The following is a 13,653-nucleotide window of genomic DNA, read 5'->3' on the forward strand; positions in this document are numbered from 1 at the left end:
CCCCGAACCGCTTAAAGAAGGGCCTGCCATATAGACAATTATTAAGAGCCAAGAGAATTTCGAGCAATCAGCAGTCCTTTGATGAACAAACCTCTCTAACACACAAGCGGTTTAAAGACAGAGGCTATAAGGACACCTCCCTTACATTAAGCACACAGGAAGTTATGAATCTTGATCGGGAGAGCCTATTGTCCTACAGACCGACCACTAAGAAAGAGATGAGGGCGGTCCTATCCACCACATTCTCCCCACTATCTAACCACATTAAGAATATAGTCACGCAACATTGGCACATTCTTTCCAGCGACCCTAACGTCGGCCATTCATTTACAGAGCTACCCATTTTCGCCAATAAACGTTCAAGCAATCTGAAAAACACGTTAGTGCGGGCTGACAGCTACACTCCCCCTCCTCATTTTCTTTCTAGCCGACAGTACCTGGTGGGAACTTCCCGTGTCATAACTGCGCACAATGTAGCGCTATGATAAAAGGTGACACATTCTCACATCCACACAAGAACAAGAAATACGTCTTGCACCTTAAGAGTGTGGGGGTTCTAGCATGCCCTGAGACCAACTAAGCTGGTCCTGAGGTGATTGGACCTCAGGATGTACCCAAACCACACCTTGGCAGCATGTGTGCAGCATGCAGCATGGGCTGCTCAGGTCAGATACGGTCCCTGTGCTCTGGTAGTGTTTGAGATGAAGTAGGGTGGTTTTGGACCTTCAGGCTGTGTGTGGTCATAGAGTGGCTCTAGGAGTGGCTGTATGAGTGGCTGACACAGCATTTCATGCAAAACCAAATACGTAGTTTATTTGCTTAAATGCCCATGTGGCCTAGTTTATATCGGTAAGACGACAAGAGAACTAAAAACACGTATTTCAGAACACAAAAGTAAGATTAGAAACAACGATGAAAATTCCCCAGTAGCTAGACATTTCTCTGTAACAGGTCATGATGTCCTGTGCTCTCTGAGGTTTCAGGGAGTTGAAGTAGTAGAACCCCTCAAAAGAGGAGGAAATAGGGACCGAGGACTCTTAGAAGCAGCCTGGATCTACTGGCTGCAGACTGAAAGCCCAAAAGGACTTAACAAGGAACTTCAGTTAGGTTGTTTTCTCTAGAGATTAGTATGGTGTTTTATTTTTTGTTGCAACCAACTCTTTCTCAGAACCTGAGGGAGCTTAGTCTGCTCATTAGGGCTGTCCCTAACGACTATTTTTCTAACGATTAATCTAGCGATTATTTTTTCGATTAGTCGATTAATCTAACGACTAATTTAACGATTATTCTAACGATTATTTTTTTGCTGTTCGATTAATATATCACTTAATTTTCCCCAAATAAATGTCAAAAACGTCTCTTATTAACATTTCAGTATTTTATTCAATTATTCCTGTACAAATATATAAATTATGCTTCTGCACTGCAGGGCAATATTCCACAACAAAAAAAAATCCTCTCTGTCTTACAGTCCAACATAAAATATAATATTATAAAATATAAAAGTTAACTTCAAATAAAAGGAAAAGTGCAAGTAATGCAGTAGGCAAGTTCAAGTCATTTTCAGGACGAATACCAAAATAAATACCAACATAAAATCCTCTAATTAGTGCAATTCGAGTGCAATTCTAACCGGAATACCGTAACTATAACTCTCAGTAACAATAACGATCTCAGTAACAATATAACATTCTCCCCCTCTCTCTGCTCTCCCCCTCCTCTCTCTCCCCCTCCCACGCTCCTCTCTCTCCCCCCCTCCTCTTCTCTCTCTCCTCCTGCCTCCTCTTCTCTCTCCTGCGCTCCTCTCTCCCCCTCCCCCTCACTCCTCCCCCTCTCTCTCTCCTCCTGCCTCCTCTTCTCTCTCCCCCTCCCCCGCGCACCTCTCTCCCACACGCTCCTCTCTCCCCCGTCTCCTCCCCTCTCCCCTTCTCTCTCCTCCTGCGCTCCTCTCTCCCTCGCTCCCTCTCCCCCTTCTCTCCTGCGCTCCTCTCTCCCCCTCCCCCTCTCGTGCGCTCCCCTCTCTCCCCCTGCCCCCTTCTCTTTCTCGCCCTCCCCCCTTCGCTCTCTCCCCCTCTCTCCCTTCTCCCCCCTCCACCTTAGGCATTACTGTGGAGGAATGTGAGCATGTCCACATCTCTTTCTTTCTTTCTTCTCCATCAAATTTGTGAAGTGGTGCCTGGAGGGAAGTGTATACCCTGGGTGAAATGTGTTGATCATCTCACGGAAGCCTTGACCCTCCACAATAGCAACAGGTCTCATGTCCTTGACGATCATCTGTAAGATGCAGTTAGAAAGCTGAGCAGCCATCTGGGGTGTGCATGGAGTTGTGTTCTTTTTGTGGAAAAAGTTCTCCACACTGCTTTGCCTCCTGAAAATATTAAGCACATTAGTTAATTAAATAGCTAATGCTAATAGTGGCATATTTAAAAATAAGACTAGTTTTAATGTTTTCTCAGGCGAGAAAGTAACCATGTAGATTACCAATATGTGGTCAGTTTATCCAAATAACCTCTGTTTTCGGAGATTTTAGCACCGTTCTTCAAAAGCTCCGGTAGCTTCCCTGTTGCCTAGCAACATGTGCTTGTAAACAAAACGCTCTGCGCCCTACCTCGCGCACAGCACACATTTCTTATCACGTGACGGCCCCTTAATCTCCACCTCACTTCTATGTTTAGCCAACTTGAATGCCAACATGGCCATTTAGAAGTCTGTCCATCACCACAACACATAGCTAGCTAGTAGCTACATGGCTAGCTAACGTTACTCTTGCTGCTATGTTATGATTAGCTAAATTGATGCTAACGTAGCCATTTAGGTGCGAGCACCACAATGACAATAGGCTACCGTAGCTAGCCAGCTCCATAGCTAACGCTACTAACACCAGAAGACATACAAACTGTGGTGAGCTACATTGCTTGTGTAACATTAGCTAGTAGCTATACATTTTCACTCATACACGGCCGGAAAAGTGAACAGAAATACAACGGTGACTTACGGTGCTATCTTGCGGCTGTCTTCACAAAGAGCTCCGCTGGTCGCAGCCATGTTGTTTATTTGCGACGCACATTACGCAAGTCGACGTATTGGCGTAGTCGATTACGTCGACTAAGTCGACGCGTCGTCCCAGCCCTACTGCTCATATAGGAATAGAGCACACCTGTTTGATAGCATTGAGGTCAGTTCTCTAGGCCCACTTAAATGAGAGGCTTTAATAGCCTTTAATAGTCACAACCCATTTTGCTACAGGACCATTTGTTTCTCTTATTTCCTCATTTTGTTTCCTTATGCAGCCCACATTTTGCTCATATGATTTACATCTTTTTCATTTTTTCTTTTCCGATCGCCCCTGTGACATCATTCATATCACCACTTCTCTTCTTCGTTCCTCCGCCTTCGGTACCTCGCCTGACTTTTGATATATTAATTTTGAGTGATTTGGGATATACTTTGTCATTTTTCGTTTCAGCCATCAGCCAACCCTTGACCTTTTTTCTATGTTTACATTCTCACATATTTCTGTTCCTGTATCGAGTAATCGTCCGTTTTCATTATGGAATGTCCTAGAATGTGGTTATCTTTGTCCTTTTGACATGAAGCTGTTACATATATTTTTTGTTTTCAAACTCGTTTTCTATCTAAATGACATATCAACATTCCTTAATTGGATCTTTTCTGAGCTAAGTTGGACACCTGTGTGGTGCATTACCTGGCAGCTGATAGGAATTGCACATTAGTGAGCGCCTATGCTGATTGGTTATACTACCCTAGCTGGTAGTATTTACTCAGTTTGTTGTTTGTTTGTTGTTCACATGCTGAGGAAGGCATAAACGCCGAAACATCCATTGTCCACATTGTCCTTATTAAACCTCTTTTTCTACTAAAACGTGAGTGCCAGGACCTCTATTTTTCATCGATCTATTCCTCGACCCAGGCACCCGACAAAGCGCTGTGTAGCTGACTGGAGTTGTGGGAACTTTTCCACGCCGTTCTATACACGCGCACGCACACACACACACACACACACACACACACACACACCTCCCACCCGAAAGCTACAGGTTAGTGGAGAGTAACCCTGACTACAGGCACCTCCCCAGACGTGGGACAGCAGTAGAACGTGTGTGTTTCTGTGGGTCATGATACTGTAGCTCCCCTTTAGGTCAACACATGAGAGGGTTGATCAGTTAGCTCCCCTTTAGGTCAAAACATGAGAGGGTTGATCAGTTCTCAGGACGGCCTGGCGGTTGTTACCTGCGTTCACAATCCCATCGACCTCCAGCTTGGTGATGTCACCGCTGAACAGAGAGATCTTGCCGTCCAGCGTCGGGTCGCCAGGGAAGTGCGCCTGACCTGGACTACCTGTGAGAGCCGGAGAGCAACAGTCATTTCCTGTTGACTGATGTCATTTCCTGTAGTCACTTTTTTCCCAATCAAAGTAAGAGTAAAGTAAGTAATATGAACGATGCTGTATATTCTCGCTAACGGCCAAACCCCCCCACCCCCGGGGTTATTAAAGTGCATGTTAACTTAAGCTATGTTTTTGATGATTTGGTGGGAGAGGGACCTTGTGGAGGCCTGATGGGCCACTGGGTGCACAGGGGCCTATGGAAGCTGTGTAACTGGCGGCCCTTAATTCAATTTATGTTCTGTACTGCTGACTCACAACTACCAGGGGTCTCTTAACAGTCCCCAAGTCCATAACAAACAGGATTACACAGAATCATGGTTACATGGAGCTGCCTTCCATTTCAAATGACTGGATCAAACAGCAAAATAAGCTTTAAAAAATAAATGCAACAACACATCTCATAGCACAAAGCCTCTCCCCTGTCTGACTAAAAACATCTGTGTGTTTACTGATAAGTATGCATGTACCTGTCTGACAGACGCTACTGAATGTCGCCTAGGCCCAGAAGATGTCCAACTGTTTTCTTAGGGTTGTGTTAGTATTAGATATTTTGAAATTGTAATGTTATCACTTTAAATCCATGTAGCTCTGCCTTGAGCCATTTGTGTGTATTAATGTTCTGGGCTGAGTTTCCCAGAGGCATCGTAGCGCTACGTTCATCGTAAGCTATGGCGTTCATCATAGTGCTACGATGAACGTAGCGCTACGATGCCTCTGGGAAACTCAGCCCTGTTCTTGTCGTGGGCCCCAGGGGATAGTAGCTGCTGCTATGGCACAAGCTAACGGGGCTCCTAATGAAATGAGAAGAGAAACTCATTCAGGCCACATCTTCACACGCATCCCCCACAGCGGACACTGACTACAGGCCTAGACTGAAGCAGCCCACCTGACGACTGGGACGGGGTCCACACAGGTATGTCCTCCAGCGCCACATAGCTGCTCCTGTAGTGCTCACGCCTCTCCTCCACACTCATGGACAGCAAGGCGTCTGGTGGGGGGGGGGGGAGAGGGAGGGAGAGAGAGAGAGGGAGAGAGAGGGAGAGAGAGAGAGAGAGGGAGAGAGAGATATTGTGTGTAAATATAACAGTACCTGAACTATAACAGTGCCTGAGGGTTCCTGAGTATTGTGGATGTGTGCATGTATATGTATGTTTGATTGTTATTATACATATTTATCATATTTATACAGACTGTATGTATGTATGTATGTATGTATGACTGATCCGTTTTCTTTTTCACAAGGACAATGACTTGGAGAATATTGTTGATTGTATAACAGAGTATATGAATTTCTGTGTTAATATGATCATCCCTTGTAAAACTAACATATTTTCCTAATAATAAACCTTGGGTAACTCGAGAGATAAAGGTGGCCATCAATAAAAAGAAACTTGCTTTTAAAAATGGTGACAGAGATCTGATTAAATTAGCCTAGAAAGAACTGAAACATGCCATTAGACAAGGGAAGCGTAATTACAAAGATAAGGTTGAGGGCAAATTGCAAAAGAGTGATAGCAGGGGTCTTTGGAATGGCATGAAATCCATCACAGGCTATGGCCTTTCCACTGCTGGGCTACACGAAGGTGCTTTCAATGTTGATGAAGCCAACCGCTTCTTTGCTAGGTTTGATGCACAAGACTGTTATGAAGAACTTGAATTAGTCCGCTCCACTCTTTCTCTTCGGGGTCCTTGTGGGGATACTAGCCTCCCTTTAACAGTCACCACAGAGTCTATCTGCTCACAGCTGAAAAGACTTAACCCCAACAAGGCCCCAGGTCCTGACGGCCTCTCTCCGCGGGCCCTCAAAGTCTGTGCTGAAAAAGCTCAGTGAGGTGTTGCAGCATTTCTTCTCTCTCTCTCTATCCCAGGCTAACATTCCTATTAGTTGGAAAACTTCACGTATAGTTCCTGTTCCCAAAAAAACAAATGCACAGGAACTGAAGGACCTCAGGCCCATAGCTTTAACATCTCAGCTCATGAAATGCTTTGAAAGAGTTGTGCTTGGAGAGATAGGTAAACAGGTCTCTGTCCATTTAGATCCTCTCCAGTTCGCTTATAGGACTGGCGTTGGAGTGGATGATGCCCTACTCTTTATGCTTCACAAAGTGGATAGTCACCTAGAGTCAGCTGGTGCCTCTGACAGAATTCTATTCTTTGATTTTTCGAGTGCCTTTAAAGGAGTAGTAAAGGGAAAATGTTTAGCCCTGTTTTAAGGTTACTTATGATCATATACAATGGTTCAGATCAAAACGTTGACAAAACTAGCACTTTTGAGAAAGTCTGATAATTGCTCTACCACCGTTTTGGTCATACAATGGATGTGGGTGGGCACCTTGAAAAATCTTTCAAAAACATGTTAAACTCTCGATTATAGTTTTGTCAACGTTTTGATCTGAACCATTGTATATGATCATAAGTAACCTTAAAACAGGGCTAAACATGATTTTTCCCTTTACTACTCCTTTAATACAATTTTACCACACATTTTAGCCAAGAAACATATTGATTTTAACTTGGATAGCACCACTGTCGCTTGCGTCTTAGACTATATATGTTGTCTTGTCTGTTTGTATCTGTTTTTACGGTGGCACTAAATTTTCCCCCTAGGGATTAATAAAGTAAACTCAACTCAACATGTATTATTCCGTCTTTTAATTCGAGAGTGCTGTCTTTTAATTCAAGCGCAGTTTTTAATTGAGAGCACAGTATTTTATTTCCAGAGCACTGCCTTTTAATTCAAGAGCATGCAAAATCCTTCCTGCATACCCCATGTATCATATGCTAATGGAAAGTGCATTTTGAACAGGTATACATTTTAAAGCTAAATCTAATCTACTACAGCATCTTGATGTCAAGCTGGCTGGAATGGAAATGTCCAATTTTCAGAGCATATACAAATTTATTTGGAAAATGTAGCCCATCTCAGGTGTCCTGTGTTTGTTTGTATAACCTACTGTATAGCCTGTGTGTGTGTGTGTGTGTGTGTGTGTGTGTGGCTATGTGGTATTTCTGGAAGGAGGGCAGGTGTGGTATAATTGCAGTTTAAACAAAACACTTATCTGTTAAAAGGGACCATATCATCCAAATGGCTTTTTGTGCATGGCTGTAAGCCAGCGCACCATAGACCTCCCTTACACCATTGAATGTTGACCTGCATTTCTCTGTTGGCACCACAAGAGGCAGTAGTCCCAAACACCACACCAAAATAAAGAAGGACACCAAAATCAACCCGTCGATCTCCACTGCACAAGTAGAGTAGCGGTGAAAGCATCGGACTCCCACCCGGGAGATCGGGGTTCAAGGCCCCGGTGGGAATGATTTTGGGAAACCATACCCACACCCTCTGCTAGCCTGTGGGTTAATTTAGCAATAGTAATCCATAAGCCTAGGGCCAATGGGCCTAGGATATAAACAATGAACTACCGGTGGAATAGTGGTGGAGCAATAGCGGGAGCATTTCGGATTGCTAGCGGACCACTGTCCCTGACGCTCAGGGACGTGCAGAGGATGTTAGAGGGGCCGGGGCCCAAGGGAAGATAGGGCATCTTAGTTGTGCGTGTGCATAGCACGCACAGACATTTGTTACCTTAGTTACCAGAATATGTATTGTAAATTAATAAACAAAATAGGCTACTAGCCATAAATACTTGTGTTATCTGGGTTTATCCCTTACCTTTGTCCAGAAACAGAAGTTGAACCAATTGCAGCAAAATAGCTAATGTTACAGGAATCATCAGTGTAACTGCTTTAGCCACTGACCGCTACCATTAATGTTATGGAAGCTGCTGCTAGTTGTTGTGAGCTCATGAGCTAATTGGCTATCCCACTCTTATTGTGCTGGATTAGCATTGGAAGCATTGGAACGGATGTGTCCAGGCGACAAGTCCTATCTTAATTTATGAGACATTATTTCATGTCGTTTCAATTCACAGCTATTTCAGTGGCATGACTAGCTTCCATCCTACCAGTCCAACAAGCCAGCCACGCACATAAGCCAGGCTGGACCTGGCCTGGTTCCTGTAGGCTACTCGTTACACCACATAAGCCCTATTGCTAAGGGCTTATTATTAGAAGTAGTTTGCACTATGTAAGAAGTAGCACCGTTTTTGACAGTAGGCTGCATCCTCACTCACAACACCCACAAACATTCTCTCGGGGAGTCAGGACACTTAGGACTCACCCTTTGCTTTCTTCCAATCGCTTTTAGCGGAGTGGAGTTCCAGGTGGTCCGACCCTGCGGCCATGGTGACCGGGGCGCAACCGGTCAGGAGCGCAGCCGCGGCGGTCACTCCAAGAGCCCCGAGGGCAACTCTGCACAATATCCCCCCGGAGGGACTACCGGACTTCTGTCTCCCGAACCACTTTGAAATTAACGTTGTTGTTGAAAACTTCACCCCTGGGTAGAGACTTGCGTTGCACTTAGTTAGGCCAGCTTGGGCCGAACTGTTCCCAGGTCTGATGAGAGAAACCTGACGTTTCGGTTGCGCGCCACCGAAAATGTGTCTAAATTTGACACCCGGTCCGACAGAGTCACCGAGGCTTCGCCACAGTGGAGCAATGAGTCTGACACGTGAAGACAGAGTTGACATTTTAAATGCCATGCTGTGACACCGAAGTAAACTAAACTATCTTTTATTTCAAGTGTCAGGGTTGTTTCAGTTTCGTTTTTAGTGAAACGTCTTTGGATATGAAGAATAACCTGGCGCAAGATGTGCCATTTTTGTTGTGAATGACGTGGGGGACATACCATACGTGCGGGGGGATTATTTTTATTGAATAACTCAGAACTTGGGCGAAGCTTATCAGTCGACGCTTGTAAGGGTGTATTCCATGTAAAACTATAATTTTGCATTGGCTACAGGGGGCATGAATAATTCATATCTTCGGCACCACAGGTTTCACGTCTCTGGTCATCATATTACCAGCCCCGCGCCTTGGTGGGATGTGCGCAGTTTTTTAAGGGACGAAATGTCTCTACTTCACCCCCTACCGGCCAATAGTACGACCTACAACATATCCTCCTTGAATTTGGTTGCACAGGTCTAAGCACCTGTCTCACACATCCGTACTCCAATGGGACTGCCCATGATCAGCTCACCTTAAAGCATGATACCCTTTTGCGCGTCAACAAACAAGCTTTGTAACTCATGCCTGTGTAAATGTGTCCCCACCACATGTTAAGATTTCCATGAACGGCCTTATCCCTGACACACACACACACACACAAACACACACACAAACACACACACACAACCACACAATGATGCAGACATTCTCAATAAGCGAGTGAGACTGCTACACACGAAGCTAAACTCAAGAGTCACATTCACTCTTGCTTCCGCCTGCAGGAAGCTGACAAAAGAGGAACACCCTCTCTCTGTCTCTCCCCGACACCCCGTACACAGACCACATCTCCCGACTCAACACAGAGCGGCAGGGGAGAGAGAGAAGGAAAGTGCAACAGGCATTTCACCGAATCAGTCCAGGAGGTTAGTACACAGATCAAGCAAGGCGGAACCGCTATTTTGCTGGGAGCTTCCAGAATCCTCTGCATATTGGACGGTGGGGAGGGTAAGGTATGTGGGTGTGTGGGTGTGTGTGGGTGTGTGTGTGTGTGTGTGTGTGTGTGTGTGAGAGAGAGAGAGAGAGAGAGAGAGAGAGCAAGAAGTGGAGGGAAAGATGAAGGCATATAGAATGATATAGAACAAGGTCTCAGCGAGAGCACGTGAGAGAGAGAGAGAGAGAGCAAGAAGTGGAGGGGAAGATGAAGGCATATAGAATGATATTATACTGTAGGACAAGGTCTCAGAGAGAGCGCGAGAGAGAGAGAGTGAAAGAAAGAAAGAAACAAAGGGAACATGGCCTTGGTGAGTTTGAGGGGGTGAGATGTGACCAAGCTGTAGCCCCTCTGATGGTGGAAGTATAGATGTGGGAGGGTTCACATTCATTCGACTGTCAGATCCATTTTGTTATATTTAACTCCACACCCACTGTAACTGATATCCAGCCATGTATCCCATCTTGAGTGTGAGGTGACCAAACATGGCGTCACAGTCACTTTTGTAGACCACAGCCTACATGTGAAGATGAGATTCCTACACAGTTGGACAGACACTTCCTCGTGGACGGGCCTCGAAAGCGGAAGTGTGTTTCCAGGGCGATTGTTGAAGTTTGAAACAGGAAATGCTTGTCACACTCAACTTGTCAGAATGGTCTGGTCGGTCATCCAGGGTGTGTGTGTGGTGGGGGGGGGGGGGGTATGTATGTGCCTTTTTATCATGAGACATAGTATCCTGGTATGATCTTCTGCTCCTAGTCTTCAAGTTAGCCAGCCAGTGTACAGTTGAGTATCCCTCTCTCACTTCCCCCTTCCTCCTCCGCTGACCGGTCGCCCCCTCCCCCCTCCCTCAGTATGGCGGCGTGGGACCTGTCAGTCACGGTCGAGGATTTGGGTGACGCACCGTCCCTCTCTGTCAGCGTGACCTCTGACCTCCACATAGGAGGGGTCATCCTGAAGGTGGTGGAGAAGTCATGTGAGTAATGTCACACATGCATATAGAATATGCTAGAATAACAGCCAGCATTAGCAGTCACCTACCTACTCCTGACTTTATGTGAAGTGAAGCCAGGGTGCACTGGGAAGTTATTTAAAATTTGAAGGCATTTCCTCATGTTTTTCACCACTAATGGCTCCCAGTTAGTGACTGGTGGAGATACATGATGCGCAGCGGCGGCCATTGTGTGTCAAAAAGCTTCTACAGTTTCCTCCCTCGTGCAGGTATCCAGCAAGACTGGTCGGACCACGCCCTGTGGTGGGAGCAGAAGCAGCAGTGGCTGCTGCACACGTCCTGGACGCTGGACAAGTGCGGCATCCAAGCCAACGCCAAGCTGGTCTTCATGCCCCAGCACAAGCCTCTGCGCCTGGGCCTGCCCAACGGGGCGACCCTCAGGCTTCGGGCCTGCTTCTCCGGGCCCGTCTTCCGCACGGTCCTGGGCGTCTGTAAGATGCTGAGTAAGTCCCTCTGATACTAACTGCTACATGGCTTGTTTCAGCAGCGCAGGGGCACAGTAACGCTGTGTACAGTAAATGGACAGGGGCAGGTTGAGCAGGTAGAGATCATTGGTTTTCTCTTCATTCCATCCATCCATCCATCCCTTAGTCCCCATCATCCCTCTCTCCCCCCACCCCACCGCCACCTCTCTCCTCCCTCAGACATCCGGCGCCCCGAGGAGCTGTCCCTCCTGCGCCCGGTGGAGGAGAAGAAGAAGAAGAAAGACAAAGACTCGTCTGAGGAAGTCTACGACCTCACAGAGGTTCCACTCACCTCAGGTACCGTCCGTCCTCTTCCCAAGATGCCCACTTCCTCAAGCGTCTTCCCTTCAGTGCACACTTATACTCTCCTACAAAGATCCATAAGCCATAGGATTGGTCTCAGAGCATTATACTTACACCTATCCTATGCTACTAAATCTATGTTGGGGAGTGCAAAAGGGCACAGTTCAGGGTAAAGGTTGAGTTTGGTGAGTAGCTGATAAAGTTAATTCTCTGTAGCCGCTGAATCAGAATGAGATTTTATTTTCGCCAGATAGGTTTTTACACATACTGTACCAGGAATTTGTTCTGGTGTGGTGTGACACTTTATTTGGAACCCTTGTCCGGACTTCCTGTCCCCAGAGTCCCGCCCCTGCTTGTACAACGGAATGCCGGCCCACTTCGCAGACTCACCTGAAACAGAGGCGGTCTACAAAATGCTGTCCATCGCCCAGCCACCTCCCGCCCCTGAGACCATCGCCAGGCTGTACCGGCCGGCCAGCGTGGTGGACAAGGCCCACATCCACAGCCGGTAACACACACACGCTCTCACATACACACACACACACACAGGCACACACGCTCTCTCACACATGCTCTCTCACACATACGCTCACGCACGCACGCTCACACACACGCTCACACACACACACAGACACACACGCTCTCTCTCTTTCTCTCTCACACACACACACACACACACACACACACACACACACACACACACACACACACACACACACACACACACAGACAGACAGACAGACACAGACAGACACACACATACAGACAGGCAGACACACACACATACAAAAACACACACACTGAGTTGGATTGGTCAAACTCACTCCTGAGTATAAATACTGCCCACCCGCGCCCTGGAATCTCCATCTTTTCGGGGGTGTTGTCGTGTGCGTTGGTCAGAGGACCCGAGATCGAACGCAGTGTGAGCAGTTAGGGTGGCAGTGATACTGACGAGTGATGCAGTGAAACCTGTGACTTATATGTCCTATATAGTACATTCAGGTCATGTGCAAAGAGCGAGACAATGAACGCGAGGTGGTTGTACTGTGTGTGTGTGTGTGTGTCTGTATGTGTGTGTGTGTGTCAAATACAAACGCAGTGTGAGCAGTTAGGGTGGCAGTGATACTGACGAGTGATGCAGTGAAACCTGTGACTTATATATGTACATACGCTCTCATGCACACATTTTCCTCTCCTCTCTCTCTCTCTCTCTCTCTCTCAGGTGGTTGGACTCCTCTCGTTCTCTCATGCAGCAGGGAATTCAAGAGAATGACAGAATCTGGCTGCGCTTCAAATACTACACCTTCCATGACCTGGAGCCCAAGGTGTGTGTGGTGTGTGTGTGTGTGTGTGTGTGTGTGTGTGTGTATTTGTGGGTGGTGTCTGTGCATTGCAAATATGTAGATGAGAATTGCAACTAAGATGTGGGGGGAAAAAAAACATATTGAGGCTTATAGCAAGTATACGTCCCACTACGTACATGTATGAATGGCTGCTGCACATATCCTGCTTTCACTTTGTTCCTTAGAAGTTGAAAGGGGGAGTCGATCGTAATCAATAGTCCTAACTTTAGAGAACAACATAAACTTAGGATTTAGGACTAGTTTAAGATTGCTGAGAGCTTCTTGTAGTACATTAAAAGCAAGTTGCAGATTAACAATGGCTTCCTGAACAGTATCCGCAATACAGTAGACAACTATACCATCAGCATATAAATGAACTTGACATCCAGTTAGTGTAGAGACAATATCATTAATATAGATGGTGAAAAGGACAGGACTAAACACCAAACCATGGGGCACACCTTTAGCTAGAGACAGGAAGTCAGATTGAATGTTACCCGATTTCACACACTGACACCTTGATGACGGATAATCCTAAAACCAATCACAAGCATCTCTATCCAAAC

At 46.2% G+C, this 13,653-nt stretch overlaps 2 protein-coding genes across 2 annotated transcripts in view; one reads left to right on the plus strand and one right to left on the minus strand.

Moving 5' to 3' along the window:
- Positions 1-9,185, minus strand: part of macrod1 (mono-ADP ribosylhydrolase 1) — a 99,264-nt gene extending 90,079 nt beyond the window's left edge. The window contains exons 1-3 of the mRNA XM_084448652.1: positions 8,589-9,185; positions 5,295-5,396; positions 4,252-4,359 (exon numbers count right to left, since the gene is read on the minus strand). Of these exons, the coding sequence (XP_084304778.1) occupies positions 4,252-4,359; positions 5,295-5,396; positions 8,589-9,009 (631 nt within the window). The 5' untranslated portion in view covers positions 9,010-9,185. The remainder of the gene's footprint in view (positions 1-4,251; positions 4,360-5,294; positions 5,397-8,588) is intronic.
- Positions 9,186-9,816: 631 nt separating this feature from the next.
- fermt3b (FERM domain containing kindlin 3b) overlaps positions 9,817-13,653 on the plus strand; it is a 9,332-nt gene continuing 5,495 nt past the window's right edge. Inside the window, exons 1-6 of the mRNA XM_084449265.1 lie at positions 9,817-9,897; positions 10,820-10,941; positions 11,187-11,420; positions 11,622-11,738; positions 12,084-12,252; positions 12,967-13,069. Coding sequence (XP_084305391.1) covers positions 10,821-10,941; positions 11,187-11,420; positions 11,622-11,738; positions 12,084-12,252; positions 12,967-13,069 — 744 coding nt within the window. The 5' untranslated portion in view covers positions 9,817-9,897; position 10,820. The remainder of the gene's footprint in view (positions 9,898-10,819; positions 10,942-11,186; positions 11,421-11,621; positions 11,739-12,083; positions 12,253-12,966; positions 13,070-13,653) is intronic.

The sequence above is a fragment of the Borostomias antarcticus genome, assembly GCF_949987555.1.
Source record: "Borostomias antarcticus genome assembly, chromosome: 14".
NCBI lineage: Eukaryota > Metazoa > Chordata > Actinopteri > Stomiiformes > Stomiidae > Borostomias > Borostomias antarcticus.